We start from the raw sequence: 20753 nt of genomic DNA on the forward strand, positions 1-20753 counted from the left end.
TTAAAATTTTTTGATGGTAACTAACTGCATTACTTCAATAGTTAACTCACGATTAATCACAAATTTTGTATCTGTTGTAAATGTACAATATTTTTTTTCTAGGTTTTCATACTCTTGTTAACAAAAATGGAAAAAATGTTAAACTAATAGAAATAGTTCAAATGAATTTTTGACGTATATAGCCGTCAATGGCAGTGAATGAGTTAAACAACAATTCTATGTATATGTATTGTCTGACGTAAAATAGCTTGCTGTATAGTGCTTTGGTGGATTTTTTTCTGACTTTTTAATGTATTTATTTTTTACAGATCTGACCAATCACGACTTTATTGTTGAGACAAACAGGTAAGATTTTATTGGCCTAAAAAAAAAAAAAAAAAAGAAGATTTTATCGGCCTATCGCAAAGAGCCTTGACATCGAACAGTAACGATTGTTTGGTCGCAGCCCGTACGGGTCGTCGGTTCGTAAGCGGGGCGCTCAGGACGGGGTGCAGGGCGCCCCCATCAACAAGAGGAAGTCCCTGCTGATGAAACCTCGCCACTACAGCCCCAGCGAGGCCTGCCACGACGAGAGCGAGGACCCGTCGCCGCGGCGGGACAAAGAAGCGGCGAGCAGCGCCGGCACTGCAGCAGGTAAACAGATGTCCTGTTGTTTTGTCTGTTTTGATGAACAATCCACGCTGAATTTTAAAATCCCATCTGTTGCATTCATATTTGCCTCCCCCTCCCCTCCCCTCCCCGCCCCGCACCAGCCAAGCCGGCCAACCGGCAGCAGCATCAACAGCAGCTCATTGTGACCGGCCACATTAGTTGCGTCTCGCAGTATAAACGCAAGTTTCCGATCGGCCGCGACGGGTCCAACTTGGCGCCCGCCCCTTTTCGCTCGGTGGGGGGGCCAGCTTGTTTCCCGACCCCCTCGTCTGTCCTTGAATGGGCCGGTCCAAAGCCATTGAACCCATAGAATGGGAATGTGAATGGGCGCCGGCGACAGTTCACTCGGATTCAAATGAGACTCCCTCCATTCTTTTTCACTTCAGTTCCAATTCAAGTGGCGGAAAACAAATTAGCCGTCAGCGGGAGTGGCAGGAAAAACTCTTCGCTGACATGCATCATCAGCATCACTTTGTATGTTTTTATTTTGTCTTTTAACAGCGGCTATAAAAGAAAAAAAAATGTTGTCTTTTTTCCCCGCCCCCTAATGACTTGAATTTTGTCCATTTTGGCGAGCACGTGCATTCTCGCCCACTATAATCTGCGCTGATTTGGTATATTTTTAACGACGTAACCAAGCAACAAACGTAATTGTCCCTTTTCAAAAGCTTTTGTCAAGCCCTCCAACACAGTCTAATACATAATTAGGCATAATGTCTACGGCTCATTATAGTACACATGCGCATGCACGTGCGTGTTGTTTAAATGGACGAGAAAAAGGAGTTCACTGGAAATGGAATTGATTTATTTCCGCGCGGGGTTCACATGACATTAGAACGATGAAAGTGATTTTGGTGGAGTGAATCATATTTTTGTTGTTACAATCTCGAGGAGCGGTTCGAAGCATTTTTATCGCTGTTATTTCCCGTTTATAATGAGAGTGACAGCGAGGACGTTAGCGGCGGGGGGGGGGGGGGGGGGGGGGTGCTCGCTCGTTCGCCGTGTTGGAAGGCGTCAAAACGGGGCTGTTGTTTTGGTGGAGCCGCACTGTGTTCGTTTGCAGCCAAGTGCAGGCCTGCTGCAGAGTGCTGCTAATGTGACAACTCTTCACCTGCTCCAACACACAAACCAACGCGGAGATCCAAGTTTTTTTTTCCCTCCCTCTCCTTTTTCACTGTGTGTGTGCGTGTGTGCGTGTGTCCAGCTGGATGTGAAACAAAACCTGCTTGCAAGCCTGCTGAATGAATGTAAATACATGTTAGTGGCTTTGTGTAGATTTGTCTTTACAACATACAGTTCTGTGCTAAAGTCAGTTAGAATATACTCATATAAAGTGTATATATATATACATATACATTAAAAATGTTTTTTTTAAATAGTCGCCGTTCCTCTCCGTCAGGAAAGTCATTGGGGAAAAAAAAAACCTCCCTCAAGATAAATGTTTTGTTCATCAAAAAAAAAAAACATTCTACATGAATATGCATGGGCAAATTTATTAAAGAGGTGGGGTGGGGGGCATAGCTGCTTCTCAGGTTCTAACACGTTCGTTTAAGTCATTCACTGCCATTGACGGCTATAGACGTCAAAAATTCATTTGAACTATTTCTATTAGTTTCTTTTTTTTCCACTTTTGTTAACAAGAGTATCAAAACCTATAATTTATGTATTGTACATCTAGAACAAATTTGTGATTAATCGTGAGTTAACTAAAAAAAAAAATAAAAAAATAAAAAATAATAATAAAAATAAAAAAAATAAAAAACTAATGAAGTCATGCAATTAATTACAATTAAAAATTCTAATCACCTGACGCCTCTAATTTTTAATAATCTTTTCTTTTTTTTAAAAAATCGCATCAGGCGATTAGATTTTTTAATTGTAATTAATTGCATGACTTCAATAGTTAACTCTTGATTAATCATACATTTTATATCTGTTCTAAATGTACAATCATTTTTTTCTAGGTTTTCATACTCTTGTTAACAAAAGTTAAAGTAGAAAATAATAAATATTATAAATATATAAATAAAATAAATAAATATATAAATAAAATAAATAAATAAATAAATATTATATAATAGTCAAATACATTTTTGACGTCTATAGCCGTCAATGGCAGTGAATGAGTTAAGACTCTAAACCGTCTCTAGGTGCGAATGTGAGTGTGAACGCTCGCTCAGTCTATATTTGCTTTATGACTACCTCTCTCGCTCAAAATCAGCTGGGATCTGCTCCAGCTCACCCGCGACCCTAATGAGGACAAGCGCTATAGAAAATGGATGAATGGAAACGGGAATACTGGAACCATTCAATTTTGTGGATGGCGTTGTAAAATACGGCTGAGGTCACCCGGTCATTTCATTGGCACGGTCTTATGGCTGTCAGCTGAAGCTCGGTGCATGTTAAAAGTCTGCTAAAGAGGGTTAGAGTCATCCTCTCAAACGCACGCAAAACAACCACTTATTAACACCGCTCGTGTCTCTCAAGTGGTGGTCAGTGATTAACAATGGACGGCTATCAGCTGGATTGATTCCGTCAAATCTCCCTTGATCCTCTCAAATGCTTCAAACTTATGCTCGGTTAAGGCTCTTTGGCTTTTTTTTTATTTTAAACTTTCTATCCTCTTAAGTGGCCAGACAGAGTGAGAGCAACGCAAAAAAAAGTAGGATTCGATGGATGAATCAGATCACACGGGTGAGGATGATGATGTTGATGATGACGATGAAGATGATGGCGAGACAAATGCGGGAATTAGCAAACTTGTTAAATGGGTCAAAATGTAAAATTAATCCAGGCAAAAAGAGCTTTTCAAATCTGTCAAATATAATATTGGGCCTCCAATAAGTAGACAAAACGAATCCTTCGAGGGCCATTATATAATATTATAATATATGAATTGAAGGCCATATGATTTCCCCAGTCCTGAGAAAAGGGTAAAGAAATATTTTTTTTTAAAGGCTGCTGTTTGATTTGTAGTTTTTAGGTTATTTGTGTTTCGGCGTTTGCATTAACACATTCACTGCCACTGATGGCTATAGACGTCAAAAATTCATTTGAACTATTTCTATTAGTTTAACTTTTTTTTCTCCACTTTTGTTAACAAGAGTATGAAAACCTAGAAAAAATTTTTTTCTTATTGTACATTTACAACAGAAATAAAATTTGTGATTGATCGTGAGTTAACTATTGAAGTCATGCAGTTAATTGCCATAAAAATGTTTAATTGCCTGACACGATTTAAAAGAAAAAAAGAAAAAAGAAAAGATTATTAAAAATTAGGGACGTCAAGCGATTACATTTTTTAATCGTAAAATAAAAAGAATTCTAGGTTTTCATGCTCTTCCACAAAAGTGGAAAAAATGTTAAACTAATAGAAATAGTTCAAATAAATTTTTGACGTCTATAGCCGTCAATGGCAGTGAATGAGTTAATTGTGAGCATTTGTTTTGGACATAAACATTGATAGTTTTAAAAATGATTCTCAGGTACATTTTTACTGCAGTTAAGTTAGTTAGGTCAGTCGTTTGTTCATTAGTTCCGTTTGCACAAGTAGTCCACTGGTCTGCATGAAACTAAATCGAAATTCATCACCCCTTTGTCACAACAATGAAGTTCTAAATGTATGAGGAAAAAGAGTCATAATGTTATGACAAACAAAAATCATACCTAATCTCACGAGAATAAAATTGTGAATTTTCACCTATATACAGTATATATATATATAAAAAACGATTACATTTTTAATCCGATTAATCATATTTAAGAATTTTGATTAATCACGATTAATCACTTCATTAAAAAGGCTTTTTTATCAACATTTTCTGCCAAATTTAAAGAGCACCTGTTATGTGTTAATTTTTTCGACATTTTCATGTTATGAGGACGTCTTCCACAGTTTTTTTTATTCACTACATTCTCTCATCCTCCTCTTTTTCTAATCAATTACTTGCATAATTTAAAATGGGAAAAAAAACACCCCAATATTTTGACATGAACAAAATATTCTGAATAATATACGCAAACATTTATTAATTTTTTTACTTGAATGCATGTAGCTATGTTTATTGCTCGTAACCATCCGCTGTCAGCTAAAGGATCGTTTGCGGTCAAAATTCATCTGTATTAATACATGATTAATGCAAGAATTTTTTTGTGATTAATTAATTAGATAACGCTTTAATACTGTATATATACTACAAGAGTTAAAGTAATGAAAATTAGGTCACAATCCCATGATTATCAAGTCAATTTGAGAAAGGAAAAATGTTATTCAAAAAAAGACTTTACAGACTTACGAGAGAGACTTTACAATAAAGTTGTAATTTGATGAGAATTAAGAAGCAATATTTATGAAAAAAAGTATTAAAAAAAAAAATAATGAAAAGTCTGTTTTGACAGACCAGCTTTAGAATATATTATATATGTATAAAAGTAATATTCTGAAAATAAAGAATTGTCATCATCATCCTCATCACTTTCTTTCCTAAAGTGCACCTGGTGAGCCAAATACTTCTTAAAATATGAAGTTTCTATTCTAAAACATGTCATACTATATATTTGAGTGTTTGGCAAAATAAGATTGCATGGAACCAAAATAACAACATGTACTAGTAAAGTAAACATTTAGTAGCATGCTATGATTTAAAAAATGCAAAAAAACAATCCGATTCCATTTTTGTTTTCAGGAATCTTCACTTTCCTTCTCTTCATCCCCCGAAAGCAGATTTCATGTTTTGACATCGCTGTTTGAGCAGATGACAACATGTTGCTGCTTGGCTTCAACTTAAAAACACACATAACTAATTATTATTTAAAAGAGAAAAAATGTACAGTAAATCCCCCCATAATCTTCATCTTCAATCTTTGTTGCTTCAGACAAAAAGCGGACGGAAGCAAAACAAATTGAGTTCCTCAATTTGTTTTTTCATGTTCAGCCCACGAGGACAAAAAAGAAAAAAAACGCATTTCATAAACGTAAATCTAAAATATACTTAGTGGCGAGTAATTACTTGGGAATCCCGCAACCTTACGCTGTTACATGTGTTCTTCACAATAACATGTTTTTCTCACTGTATTATTTGTAGGAAAGTGACACAAGTTCTAAAACCTTAAAAGGATTTTGGAAGATTACATTCACAAATTATTATCCCGTGGTTCAGCGTGTTTGTTCCTTCAGGACGGGGGTGTCCTAAGTGCGGCATGGCCTGCACTTCATTTTATATATATATATATATACATATATATATATATATATATATATATATATATATATATATATATATATATATATATATATATATATATATATATATATATATATATATATATATATATATATATATATATATATGTTCGATTCAGAATTGATTTTCGATTAAGAATGATTTTTGATTCAAAATGATTTGATTGACAATGATTCATGCTTCAATTTATAGATGTTCAAGGAATCGTAATGATCTACTCCAGTCTGACTCGCTAACGCTAATTAGCGCGCTACTAGCGGCACTTTGATCACCCAAAAGAACGGCTCCACGCTGCAAAAACAACAACTTTTATTGGAATAACTTGATCGTGACTTTTTCCTCCTACTCTCTAATGTGGCTACAACTTAACAGTGTATCAGACCGCGTGGGACCACACTGCCCCTCAGTGGCCAAATTGGGTACAACATGAACAGCGCTCCCAATTAAGGCACACACAAACAAAGGGAAGACAGCATAAAATAATTTAAATAAAATCGATTTTGGGGCATTTAAAAGAGATTCTGGATCATACTAAATGAGAATAGATTTTTTGGCACACCCCTAATATATATATATATATATATATATATATATAGTGCTGTAAAAGTTAAAGCGTTAACTAATTAATTAATCACAAAAAAATGATCGCATTAATCATTTATTAATGCAGATTAATCACACGATTAATTTTGACTGCAGATGTCGTGTACGACATTCAGAATATTTTATTTCCCCATTTTAAATTATGCAAGTGACTAATTGATTAGAAAAAGTGGAGGATGAGCATGTGCAGTGGATCAAAAAAACAAATCCCAAAATTGACTATATACATATATATATATATATATATATATATATATATATATATATATGTATATATATATATATATATATATATATATATGCAAAATATCAACCAATCCCGATCCAGCCAATCGGGGCACAAAGATAAGCCTATTTTTACACCGAGTGCAACATACCCATCTACAAAAATAACAATAAATATTGAATGCTTCTATGTAATTTCAGGAGGAAACTTGAATCCAATCAATGACGCGCCAGACAGAAATGGCCGCTCCAACGACTCACTGGGGTGGTCGGAGGTGACGCCCGAGGGCTCGCCTCAGTGTGAGCTCAGCACCCCAGAAATGTATGACGATGATGAAGAAGAAGCAGAGGACGACCAAAGTCAGGACAGGCTAAGCGGCTCGTCGTCCCCGCGGAGCCCGGCGGAGCTCCGGTGGGCTTTCTCGGCAAAAATGAACGGCTTGAGCCCCTCCAGAACCTGCGACGACCCTTCACCACTGAAGGAAGAACCTCACCCGGACCTGAGCAGAGGAGGCGGCCTTTTCCAGAGATACATGCCGGAGGAGGAGGGGGAGGGGGAGGGGGAGGGGGACAGTGACGGCGAGGCGGAGAGGCCCCCCCGGCTGGAGGGCTGGGCGCTGGACCACCTCCACCAGAGAGGCCTGGAAGTCGGCGGGGGCCGAGTGAATCTCAGCCTGTTGGAGCAGGCCATCACCCTGCAGACGGAGCAGAGGCAGGTCCTGCATCACGCCTACCGCGAGATGGATCGCTTCCTCATGGAACAGATGAGCCATGAGAGGCGGCATCAGCGCATCATGGTCATGGACAACCGGCTCGGCTACCATTCAGGCAAAGGTAAGACGCAGCGTGTCGCACTTAAAGGGCTGGCTTTGGCAAACTGGGGGCTCGGCCCAATGCGGGTCCTGGCACAATTTTTATTGGGTTGTCATAGTCGGAGAATATTTATTTATTTATTTTTACTTTTTTTTTTTTTTTTTACTGCTCATAAAGTGGGCACATAGCTTTTGTAACAGAGGATATTTCAAAATTCATGTTGGTCATAAAAAATATTTGCCATTTATTTTATAAACAGGGTACAGTATGGCTTTTAACACTTGAATTACCTAAAAAAAATTTAAACCTAAGCAATTTTTATTATTTTGTGAATACATAGTCTTCTAGTTTTATTCTATCACATTATATTAAAGGTGCATTGTGCCGTTTAAAAAGTTCACATTAAAGCTTTAATAAAAAAAACATGCATGATGTTGAAAACAACATCCACCAATGGCCAGATGAGTACGAAGAGCCCTGACTGTTTTACTCTGACTGTACCTATCAGATTTTATCTTGCCTTTATAGTAGAGTGTGCGGACCCTCACACGCCACAGTTTCCTTGGGGAGGGGAGGGGCGGAGTTTTTCTGACCTCATTTGAAGTCATGTCTTCGTTTGTCAACTGTGGCTGTCGCTTTATGAGATGCTACCAGATGCTGCAGTTACGCTTTGGGCCAGAGGTGGCAGTCGTGAGTAAAAAATAAAAATAAAAATAAAAAGTGACAAACTGCACAAAGATCCTTTAACATTTTTTATTTATTTATATTTTAAGAATTCAAACTATTATTTACATATAGTTTTTCATCTTTATACTGTTATTATATACTATTGCATCATTGTAAATTGAAATGGGTGTGCATCGCTACATAAAAGGCGATTCGATTCGGTTTGAAATTGGAACGATTCGATTTGGTTCGACTCAGTGGGATTTCGATTTGATTCAATATGGTTTCGAGAGGGTATGATGCAATTTTGTTGTTGTTGTCTTTTGACCTCCATTTAAATGAACTTGTCAATACTGTAAACGTGCAATTTCCTTCCAAGCTAAATCTCTCCAATAAAGGACGATTCGATACGTATCTCGAATGGAATGATTCGATTTGATTCGATTCGATTCGATTTGATTCGATGCACTTGCATCTTTTAAATCTAAAAATGATTTTTCGGTTCAAACCATTTTTTGTTACACCCTTAATATAATGGTTAGGAATGATGCTGTTTAAGTGGTTATTTATATAGTTAGCTCCTACTTGTGTTTTTTGTTGAGTTTTTTACAATATTTGATTTCACTTTGATTTACTGCCAGAAAACGCTCCAACTTCTGAAGGATGATGTCCGTTTTTGAGCACCCATTTAAGGTGCCCAATTATGTTTCCTTACCCCCATAAAAAAAAGCACGACTGGTGGGCATACTATGATCCATGGGCCATATAGGGCCCACATATTTTAGATCTGGCCCGCCATGTAATTAAAAATTCAAATGAAACTATAAAGGAACTTATAAAGCATTCTGTCGTCGTTCAAATGTTCCATCCTACTTTTTCATGCGTTCAGTAAATATTGCATGAAAGTGATATGGACAAACAAAGTTGCTGCAGTGAAGAAATGGACGTCCATTGTGTGTTCATAAAGCAGCAAAGAGAATTATAAAAAGAAATCGAGAGGAATCAGCGCTTGAAATCCTCTTTGCCGCTTAAACATTTTGGCAACAAGTCAAGTAATACATAAAAAGACTTATAATAATAATAAAACGAAATTGCGACTAGTGCGAATATTGGATTTTGATAGGAATCAAGTGGATATTTAACCATGACCATAAGTCTTAAATCCCGCTAAAGTACCTCTCATGTTTCGCCGGGATTCTTCAAATGACCGTGGCTAAATGTGTAATCCTCCATGTAATCTTTCCATGGTCGGGCATTAAGAAGTGTGTTCAACTACAGCCTTAACTAAAATGACAGATTAATAGATGCTTTTCATAAAAAAATAATAATAAAAAGTGTCTGGCTTTGCATGATATTTCAATCTCTTGGCTCGTATTACAAATTCTTATTGTACTCAGAAAGTTGGTGTAGCAAAATGCATCATTACATTGTATTATTATTATTATTATTATTTTCATGTTTTCCCAGACTCTCCACGGACAGACAAGAGGGACATTAAGTGTCCCACGCCGGGCTGCGATGGCACGGGTCACGTGACCGGACTGTACCCCCATCACAGGAGTTTGTCCGGATGTCCTCATAAAGTGCGAGTTCCTCCAGAAAGTGAGTGTGCAAATGGAAGTATTCATGTTGGGCCACATCTCATGCTTGATTTAGGGATTGACCGATAATCGGCCTGGCCGATATTAAGCATTTTGACGAATATCGTTTTTTTTTTTTTTTTTTCGTTGCTATTTGTCAACTGTGGGCATGTGAAGCCCTTTGAGACTCTTTATAAGAGATGCTGCTGACCCTGGGAACCTTCTGAACTATTTGTTTTTGTTCGACATTAAAACAAAGAAATTAAAAAGTTTGACATTTCAGGTGTTTTAAAATTTTGGAAAAATAAATATTTACTGTAAAAAAAAAAAAAACTATAGAGAGCTATGGTATTTACTTGTTTAAGTTGCAATTTAAAATTTTAAGACATACTGATAACCTTGGGAGCTCCCTGAATAATTTGTTACAAATGTAAAAGGTTGTCTATTAAGATTTTTAAAAAAGTCTACATTTTGAAAAATCTGAAAAGTTGTTCAATAAACATGCTTTAAGACATTTTAACAAAGAATAGAAAAAAATGAATATCGGCTTCAAATATCGGTTATCGCCATCGGTATCGGCCCTGAAAAAAAAACATATCTGTCTATCTCTAGTTTGATTGGCAGCACCACAGATGCAGTGGTATATATACTTTGGGCATCTTATGAGGACAAAATATATATATATATATTTATTTATTAGAAACACCCCAGCAACTGTCAATGCTTCATTTTGAATACATATCTTGTATTAATGTATTTTGTTTACACACTTTTTTTTTTTTAATTCTATTGAATGCTCTTATGGAGCAAGTCTGGCTTAAAAATGGAATTGAGTTCAAATGTGCATCACTTTAACAAGTAACTTAAAGGATTTGTCTGTCGCTTCTGGTATGTGCATTGAAGTCTTTTTTTTTCTTCCATTTTTTTTATTTCTCGTCTCCCCCCCATACTGGCGATTGTTAAGACATTCCAACAAAATTCCACAAACATTGGACATTAAAGCGTAATGTTACAAAAGCAACAGGAAAAGTAATTAACTTTTCTAGCGGAGTGTAGGCAGTGTTTGCAAATCAAAGGGTCTAGCTAGTATGCTATTGAACAAAATAAATAAGACAAGTCCAGCCAACTAATTGAGGGACGTGGCGGAGAGAAAAGAAGTTTCTAAGGATGTACGGCAGCCCTTAACGACGCTTTTCTTTTGAAGAATATAATCAGCCGTCTTTTCTTTGCGCTAAGCTATTTACTGTACATTGTGGCCACTTTCTGGCTCGCTCTCGTATGCGCCAAGTACTTACATAAATCATCGCTGAATGCCTAAAATGTTCACTGTTCTCTATATTCATCTCATAAACATTTAGTGTGACTCATTGAAGCACTTGCAAATTCAACATTTTCAGCCCAAGAACACAACAAGGCTTGTTTAACTTCCATCTGGCAATCCTATGAAATTATTTCACTGTTTTAGTTGATTTAGTTTAAAATTTGTTCTTCGTTGATTAGTATAAACAACCTCGTCGAACCTCTTTGTGTCCATTTCAAACACATGTTTAAAGTGAAAAATTTAATTTTGAATCACTACTGTCATCTGTGGCCAAAAAATTAAATTGCATTTTCTCTTTTCACATGCACAACGCGCACATGACGTCACATCCGCAAACACAGGGTGGGAAATTCGAACCCGAATTCTGTCTGAAATCTATTGGCCAGAGGCTTGCAGGAGTACCCATTAGGAACAGTAGGGGTGTGCCCAAAAAAATCGATTCTCATAAGAATCGCGATTCTCATTTAGTTCGATTCAGAATCCATTTTAAATGTCCCAAAATCGATTTTATTTTAATTATTATTTACTGTCTTGCCTTTGTGTGTGTGTGCGCCTTTATTTGGAGCGCTTTTCATGCTGTACCCAATTTGTCCACTTAGGGACAGTGTGGTTCCGTGCGGTCTAATACACTGTCAAGTTGTAGCCACATTAGAGAGTAGAAGGAAAAAGTCACAATCAAGTTATTCTAATAAAAGTTGTTTTTTTGCAGTGTGGAGCCGATCTTTTGAGTGATAAAAGTGCCGCGAGTAGCGCACTTATTAGCATTAGTAGATCATTACAATTCCTTTCACATCTATAGATTGAAGCAAAAATCATTGTCAATCAAATCATTTTCAATCAAAAATCATTCTTAATCGAAAATCGATTCTGAATCGAATCGCAGGCCCAAAAATCGGAATTGAATCGAATCGTGAGACATTCAAATATTCCCACCGCTAGTGAACAGCTAAGGTGTTAATCTACTAAATAGAAAATGTTTCAGTCATAAATGGTCAAATAAAAAGACTATTGTAAAGATATTTTTGGTCAAATTGTTACTGAGAGCAGCTTTAAGTTACCAAATATGGTTCCCGATAGAGAGCTTATTTTCACCATTCTAGAGGGATTTTCTGGAGTAGTCATCCTGGCATGCGTGAGGTGTTCAGGGTTGATTTTGAGCAACCCATTAAGTTAGCAATTATGATTCCCAATAAAGAGCTAATCTGCAGAATTCTAAAGTATCCTGGTAACATGTAACAACATCCAGAGCATTATTTTCAGGTAAAATTCCTTATTGTGGTTCACCCACTTATGTTACCAAATACGGTTCTCTGTAAAGTGCTCATTTGCACCTTTCTAAATAATCTTTGTGACTTTCTAATCACATTCTAATCACTTATAAGTAGTTGGAGAAATTCACCCTGACTTCAATGTAAGGCATCCAAAGTCTACCACCTTAATTACCAAATATGGTTCCCGATAAAGAGCTAATTGGCACCATTCTAAAGTACACTGGCAACCTTTAGCAGAATCTAGAATTTTCATCAGTTACACTTAGTGTGAAGAATCCATCCTGACCTCATTGTGGCAAATATGGTTCCCACAATAGAGCTAATTTGCATAATTCTATAGGACCCGGAAATGAAATTTATACTTTTGGTGACATTTCTTTAGTGGTATATTTGTGAGATTGTTTGACGGTAAAATGGTTCAGAAATGAAATAAAATCACCTGTTTAAATTATGGTTGAGTATGGTTCCCAATAAAGAGCTAACATTCATATTTCTCTCTCTCATTCTGCTCCTCTCAGTCTTGGCCATGCACGAGAACGTCCTCAAGTGTCCAACTCCCGGGTGCACGGGAAGAGGCCACGTCAACAGCAACCGTAGCACCCACCGGAGGTAAACGATGATAATAATCCACCCATAAAGATAATAAATAATAATATGGCACCACCGAGAGCCGTTAGAGTGTCAGTGATTGGCTTACACCGTGTTTGATTGTCTTCCCAGTCTGTCGGGCTGCCCCATCGCCGCTGCGGTGAAAATCTCCAAACCTCAGGACGAGAGCCTGAAAAGCAGACAAACGCCCGATCGCTCGCCGAGGTACGCGCCGTGCCAGCCAGCGTTTAAAGCCGTCACGTGGGCTGCGAAATCATTAGCGGACGCAAGTCTGGACTGGAGGAGAATTGGGGGGGGGGGGGGGTAGCGGGGGAAGATAGTGTTGGTGGGGGGTTCTTGTGCAAGTTAAGCTCTGCAAAAAAAAAAAAAAGTGATAAACACTCATGTTGTGTTTTATTGAGCGATCCCTACAGAACGCACAGTCTGTTGTGAGCTACATCCACTCTATTAGAAATGATAAAAGAGCAGAACTCTTTGTTCCCGCTGGATTTATCACGGGCAGGATGCCCACTCCCGCTATATTAATTAGTCTGGCAACCTGGCTGCCGCATCGACAGCATCAAATCCCAGACTATGTGTGCAAAAAAAAAAAAAAAAAAAAGCTTTCCAAAACAATGCTTTTATTGTGTTATCTGAGCCTCTTTAACTTTATTGTCGCATTCAGGGTCAAAAAAGTAAGTACGCAATTACTAAGGTCACAATAGTACAAAAATTTAAGTTGTGATATTCAGAGAACTAATGTCATCATTTTAAGAGGATATATTGGAATGTTAGGTTAACAGCTTTACTAGAATAAAGACACAATGTTTACAAGAAATAAAGCCAAACTTTTATGAGCCTAAAATAACATTCTAACCCTAACAAGAGAAAAGAAATGAATGGGGAAAGTCGTAATTTTAATATGATAAAACCTTAATATTATGTGAATAAGTTTGTATTTTTATGACCCTAACATTGTTAAAGTCTTAAGAATTTAGAGGATTTTTTTCCAACATAATATTTAACGTCCTTGGCGGCCCTCCGTAGGTTTTTACTAAACGTCATTTAACGTTTTTGGCAGTAAAAGAGTTCAAGTCAAATTATGAGGAAAAATATGCAATTTTTTGTGAATAAAGTAAAACATTTTTAAAAATTATCAAAAAATAAAAAATATATAATTTCAAGAGGATATCTTAATATTAGGTAAACAAATTTTACAAAACTTAAGTTGTAATATTACAAGAGGGAAAAAGTATTTTAATCAGAATAAAGTTGACATTTTGATGTGGTTGCTCCCACTATATAATTTAGTCTGGTGACAATAAAATTGCATGATTACGAGAATTAGTTTGTAATTTTATGAGAAGCTCAATATTAAATTATCGTTAAAGTATTATGTGAAAAAGTTGTTATATTATCAGACTAAGTCACAATAGTGCAAGGATAATGTTGTACAAGAGCCCAAGAATAACTTCGATAATATTTGACAATATTGCTAGATTTTAATGCGGGAAAAGTCATAAGATCAAAATCTGAATTTTGTTGGAAAAAAATGAAATGAAATATTTTATAGGACTGAAGTAAGAAATTACAATTTAATCAAAATAAAGTCATAACTTTAGAAAAGGAAAAAAGTTAGTCATAATTATGACATACTTATTTGTGCTATTATAATAAGTTTAGCTTCGATATGCTGCACTAACAGCATCGATTCCCAGAATGTCGATGAAATTTTTTTTTTTTTCCAGAAGTTATCTCTAAGTTCTCTTCCGCCCTTCATTTTTGCCTTGCAGGGTCGTGGGCCTGGTCAAGAAATTCGACTTCAGCCATCTTAACTACCGGCTGGCTCACCCGATGGCCGCCCTGCAGAGCAGCCTGACCAAGGACATGGTCAAGTACAGCAGGATCCGCTTCGACTACGCCAGCTTCGACGCGCAGGTCTTCGGGAAGCAGCCGCTCACCGGCGGCGGCCGCGACGTGGACGTCTCGCACTATCCCGACTGTACGTTGACGCGCAAAAGCAAATGCACCACACTTCATTGGGTACAAAAAAAAAAACGAAAGTCAATTCAAGACCCGTGTCCACAAATCTGTGGAAATCTGTTGGCCACTGATTTTGCTGTGATTTGAAGTTTGAACGGCATCGCAACATGGCAGACGTAATGGCCCACTGTAATAGAATTGATGTTGTATTTGCACATCCCTAAACTTCATATGTTGTTGTTTTACTTTCGTGACAAAAAAAGCAAAGCGTGGAGAGCCCCTGTCGGCAAACTACATGAATTATGCAGTCAATAAATAGGGTGACCGATCATTGCCAACAACCTCAAACATATCTACACTCTCTTCTTTAGTTCTGTGCGGCAGGATTAAAAGGAAAAAATGTAATGTCATTTTGCGTGGAAAGTCAGAATATTTGAGAAAAGACTCCAAAAGCGAGAATTTTTTATTTTTTTTTGGGGGGGGGGGGGGGTTGTATGTTGAGGAAAATAAAGTACAGCAAAAATAGAATATTGTTTGAAAGAATATTATTTTAGTGGGTGAAGTTTTAATATGAAATTTTACATGAATAAACTCTTAAAAAATAAGAAATAAATGCAAAGTACAAATTTCTAGTGGAACTAAAAAAATATGATAAAAAACACGTTTATGAAGATAAGGTCACAATGTTACAAAAATGAGTGTCCAGCAATTTTTTCTTAATTTTACCACATAAATTTCAAACTTTTATGAGATTAACGTAATACATATATTAGGTCATCATTCAACATTGTATGATTGAAATATTACAAGAAACAAGCTGAGAATTTATGAGAATATGACTGCCATATAGCAAGAATGAAGTCTTTAATTTCAGAAGAAAAATGTCATAATTTTAGGAGGATAAAGTTATAATAATAGTTTGTTCATTTTACGTGTATTAAGTCTCAATTTCTATTAGAATAAAGTCAGAATTTTGAAGGTGCAAAGTGATTTCCCCAGAAAATTTTACAGATTTTTTTTTAGACTAAGGTTGTATCGCGGAAGAAAAAAAATAATTTTTATGAGGTCAAAGTCATAATTCATCATACACCCTTGAAACTGCTGGTTCAAAAATAGCCTTATTTTGTTTTAAAAAAATCAATTGGAACGACTCTTTACTTGGGTCCATTTTGGGTAGTTTTTGTATCAAAACAAATTTTTTTTTTTCGTACAGAAAATGGGTTTGTTTTGTAAAAACTGACCTAGGTCAGTCCAATATTTGACCAAAATTGTATTTCTGTTCAAACTGTTTTAAAAGTGTATTATTAACAGAAAAATGCCATATTTCAGAGATATGAGAAACAAGTTTCAATTTTATGGCAATGGTGTAAAAACTCATTAAAAAAAAAAAAGATACGTTTGAGTGTGTTGTAAAATGTCCAGGATTTGTTTTTTCTGAATTTTACCATGTCAACTTCCAATTTAGGAGATTAAAGTAATCCAATTACAAAAAAAAGGTACCTCCCATTTCTAATATTTTAGTTACCTCATTTAGCTACACCAGAAGGACTAAACAGACAACAAGAGTGTTTTTTACCGATACCTTCATTGAACATCACGATATGTACAACGGTTGAAAGTGCTGCTTAATAACGCCACATGAGCCCCTTTTTGATGGTTTGTCGTCCAGCATCTTATTACTACATTTGCTTGGAACACCTGCTGTCTCCGCGACCGAATTATTCACCATCCACTTTTTTTTTTCTTTTTTTTTTTTTAGCACCTCAGCAGTATCATCCTGGCTTCCTGGCGGCTCCAGGTGGCCGCTTGCCCACCTCCGGTCAGCACAGCCCGCCACCGAGTCACTTGAAGCAAGAAGACGGGCCCCCCCAAAGCGCCGCCACAGCCGCCATCCTCAACCTCTCCACTCGCTATCGGGAGAGCGGCGAAACGGCGGCCGCGCGGCCCCTGGCAACCTCTACAAAGGTAATCAAATCAGACCACTTGGAAAAGAGGCGTTTAATGTGCTCATTCTAAAGCAACTCTGATTTGTGTATAAAAAGGGAAGACATCAAAAGAGAGATGTTGGCAACGGGAGAAAGGGAGGGATCAGGTAGCGAAAAAATATTTTTTAAAAAGGAGGGTTTGCTGCGCCTCGCCCTTTAATGTACACGCATGAAAATTAGTGTAATCATATGAAAAGAAGATTACAGCCACTCATCCTTTCTTTAAACTAAAGCTATTTGGACATCAGATGGCCTGGTGTTGAATATGACGGGAATAAAATCCTAATCTTAACAGATTTAAATTCAATTTTTACAAGGAAATGTGTACTATTATGTCAAAGTCATTAAAGTAATTTCAAGAAAAAGAGTCATGAGAATTAGGGATGACTGGGTACCAATATCGGTTGTCTGTATCTAGCCTGAATTCAAGGTGTCAGTGCTCGCTTCGTCGGCAGCCGACACCAGTATCGGGTGGCCTCTTGTGGCCATTTTATGATCAGGAACTAGAATTTAGAAGAATAGAAAATGTCATATCATTTTAAGGGAAAATGCTGTATGTTTTCTTTAAAATGATCTATCATTGTTTTTAGTGAGAACATTTTATGTATCAAAAGTACTAGTGGTATCAGGACTTAGTATCTGTATCAGTGACTACTCAAGAGTTGAGTACTCGGTCAAAAAAAAAAGTGGGGTCAAACATCCCTGATGAGAATCAAGTCAAACTATTAGGAGATTAAAGTTACGGTATTTAAAAAAAAACAAAAAAAATGTCTACTTTACAAGGATTAAGTCAGAATGTTATGTGGTGGAAAAAATGTCAGAATTAGTAAACGATTTAAATTATATATATATATTTTTTAATCATTATTAAAAACATAATTGCATGAGACAAAAGTTGTATTACAAAGGAGAAAAGTAAAACATTTTCCCCATAAAAGTTATAATTTTATAAGAAACAAAAAAATACTTTAAGTTGGTAATATTAAGCACAATTATTATTAATTTTTACAAGAATAAAGTCAATATCCTGTGGAATACGGTGGAACGTTTTAAAAGAAAAACATATTGATATAAATATATTACACCAGGAAAAAGTCTGGTTTGAGCAAGAAATAACATTACAATTAAAAAAAATAAAAAATAAATAAAATGATCAGAAATATTTGTGAACTTTAAATTTATGGATAGAGTAGGGCCAGCGAAGAGGGGAAAATAAGGGTTGGCAGGATTCTCACTTTATTCTCAGAATTCTGACTTTCTGATTTCCCCCAAAAATTCATAGCTCTATGTCACAAAGTCAGAATTCTGACTTTAAAGTGAGAATTCTGAGATTTAAATTAGACTTCTGAGATTAAAGTTAGAATTCTCACTTTAAAGTCAGAATTGTGAGATTAAAGTGATAAAGTGAGGATTCTGAGATTAAAGTCAGAATTTTCACTTTAATGTCAGAATTCTGAGAATAAAGTGAACATCCTGCCAACCTTTTTTTTTCCCTCTTCACTGGCCCTAATCTACTTCCATAAATTAAAAGTTCACAAATTGTTCTGATCTTCTTTTTTTTATTTTATTTTTTACTTCTTTTTATTTTAAATTGTTTTAATTGTGACGTTATTTCTTGCTCAAGCCAGACTTTTCCTGGTGTAATATATTCATATCATTATATTTGTCTTCTTTAAAAAAAAAATGCCACCGTATCCCACAGGATATCGACTTTATTCTTGTAATAAAAAAAAAAATGTGCTTAATATTACCAACTTCAATTTTTTGGTTTCTTATAAAAAATACTTTATTCCCTTGTAATATTACAACTTTTGTCTCATGCAATTATGTTTCTAAAAATAAATTAAATTAAAAATATATATAGAATTTAAATCCTGCCAACCAATTTTTTTCTCTTCACTGGCCCTAATCCTCTTCCGTACATATTATACTTAACATTACTATGAGGAAAAAGTGTCCTACTATTGTTAAAGTCAGAATCAGAAATGTGTAAAAAAAAAAACACAAAAAAACCCTCATATTTCCTTACATCAGTCACTACTAATTTTTGGAGACCAAAGTGATAACATCAAAAGAAACGATTCAAAAGTTGTTAGCATACTGATGACTTGGAAAATGGTGTCATCCTATCAAAAAAAAGATAACAGCTACTTATCCTTTCTATAAACGCACTATTCCGATACTGTAGGCGCATTTCATACTGCAAAAAAAAGTTGAATTTGCACACATGTGAGGCGGTTGCGTAACGTCCCTATCACCTTCCATACGGTATGCTGATGATTCAAGGTTGTTGTCGAGCTGACAACGTGCCCCCCCCCCCCACTCAATGTCAATGAATAAAACAGTGTTAGCAAGTTGGATCATCTGCTCCCGTTTTTGCAGCTTAGTTGTCTTGTCTGCGGACGCAGAAAATAAAGAACAGCTTTCCTGTCTGGAAGGTTTGGCGAAGAGGAGCAGACATATTTCGAGTGCTATACGCCACCACATATCTGCATATGTACGGTACAATCTAGAATATGGCGCCGGGACGGGTTCTGGACATTAGACGATTTAAGTACTTCTTTAAAGTGGAAGTCAATCTTAAACATTTTTTAACAATAATGTTTGTTATATGTCACCTCACTAGTATAAACATGAAATTCTGATTAATACTACATTTGTGGAATATGAGTTATGCAGAAGTTGACATCAATGTTGCACAGGTATCAGGTAACAACCAATCACAGCTCAGCGTTAGAAAACAGGCGAGCTGTGATTGGTCGTTGCCTGAGCCCTGAACAACTGTGATGTCATTTTCAGTCGATAGCTAGTGGCAAAATGGCCGCCCCCTGAGATGGATAAAAATGGCTGGATTTTGATTCATAACTCTTATTCCATAAATGTAATATTAATCAGAATGTCATATTTAGACTATATAACATATCATTGTCAAGAAATGTTTAAGGTTCCAAGAAATTTTCCAGCCATTTTTAGCCATTTTAGGGGGGGCGGACACTGTGATGTCATCTTCAGTTGACAGCAAGGGGCAAAATGGCCGCCGCCTGAGATGGACAAAAATGGCTGGATTTTGCTTCACAACTCTTATTCCACAAACGTGATATTAATCAGAATGTCATATTTAGACTAGTGAGGTCACGTATAACATATCATTGTCAAGACATGTTTAAGTTTTTTCCAGACATTTTTAGCCATCTTAGGGGGGGCAGCCATTTTGCCACTTGCTGTCGACTGAAGATGACATCACAGTTGCTTAGGGCTCAGGCAGCGACCAATCACGGTTCGCCAGTTTTCTGAAACAGAGCTGTGATTGTTTGTCACCCTAGACCTGAGCAACATTGATGTCATCTTTAGTCGACAGCAAGGGGCAAAATGGCCGCCCCCTGAGATGGAAAAAAAACGGCTGGGTTCTGCTGCTTAACTCATATTTCACTAACGCAATATTAACCAGAATACCATATTTAGACCAGTGGGGCTGCTTAGAACATATTATTGTCCCGAAAAAATTTGGGGGGATTGACTTCCCCTTTTTTTGTTGATGCTTCCTGCAGGACATGCATATAGAGGTGGATGAAAACGGCACCTTAGACCTGAGCATGAAGAAAAGTAAGGAAAGCGTCCATTCCAAAGCGCCTTCGGACGACCAAGCGCATCCCGAGTCGGCCTTGGGGGCGGCGGCTAAAGGCTGCGGGGGCGTGCTGATAAGCCCCGCCTTCTATCATCAGCTGTGCGACAGGGACAGCTGGGACAGCCCCGTGCCCGTCAACTTCAGTCAAGCGCACGTTTTGCATGACAATGAGGTAAATTCATATCAACTCAAGTCTCTG

The 20753-nt window shown here is 36.7% G+C and overlaps 1 protein-coding gene across 4 annotated transcripts in view; it reads left to right on the plus strand.

Annotated features, from left to right (window-relative positions):
- The window catches only part of st18 (ST18 C2H2C-type zinc finger transcription factor), a 94950-nt gene that overhangs the window by 55175 nt on the left and 19022 nt on the right, over positions 1-20753 (plus strand). For all 4 annotated transcript variants that reach the window (XM_077559055.1, XM_077559053.1, XM_077559054.1 and 1 more), the window contains exons 5-13: positions 309-345; positions 446-633; positions 6924-7556; positions 9669-9803; positions 12892-12982; positions 13094-13186; positions 14755-14963; positions 16704-16909; positions 20478-20726. In XM_077559055.1, the coding sequence (XP_077415181.1) occupies positions 309-345; positions 446-633; positions 6924-7556; positions 9669-9803; positions 12892-12982; positions 13094-13186; positions 14755-14963; positions 16704-16909; positions 20478-20726 (1841 nt within the window). The remainder of the gene's footprint in view (positions 1-308; positions 346-445; positions 634-6923; positions 7557-9668; positions 9804-12891; positions 12983-13093; positions 13187-14754; positions 14964-16703; positions 16910-20477; positions 20727-20753) is intronic.

This window comes from Vanacampus margaritifer, chromosome 2 (genome assembly GCF_051991255.1).
Source record: "Vanacampus margaritifer isolate UIUO_Vmar chromosome 2, RoL_Vmar_1.0, whole genome shotgun sequence".
In the NCBI taxonomy this organism is placed as follows: Eukaryota; Metazoa; Chordata; class Actinopteri; order Syngnathiformes; family Syngnathidae; genus Vanacampus; species Vanacampus margaritifer.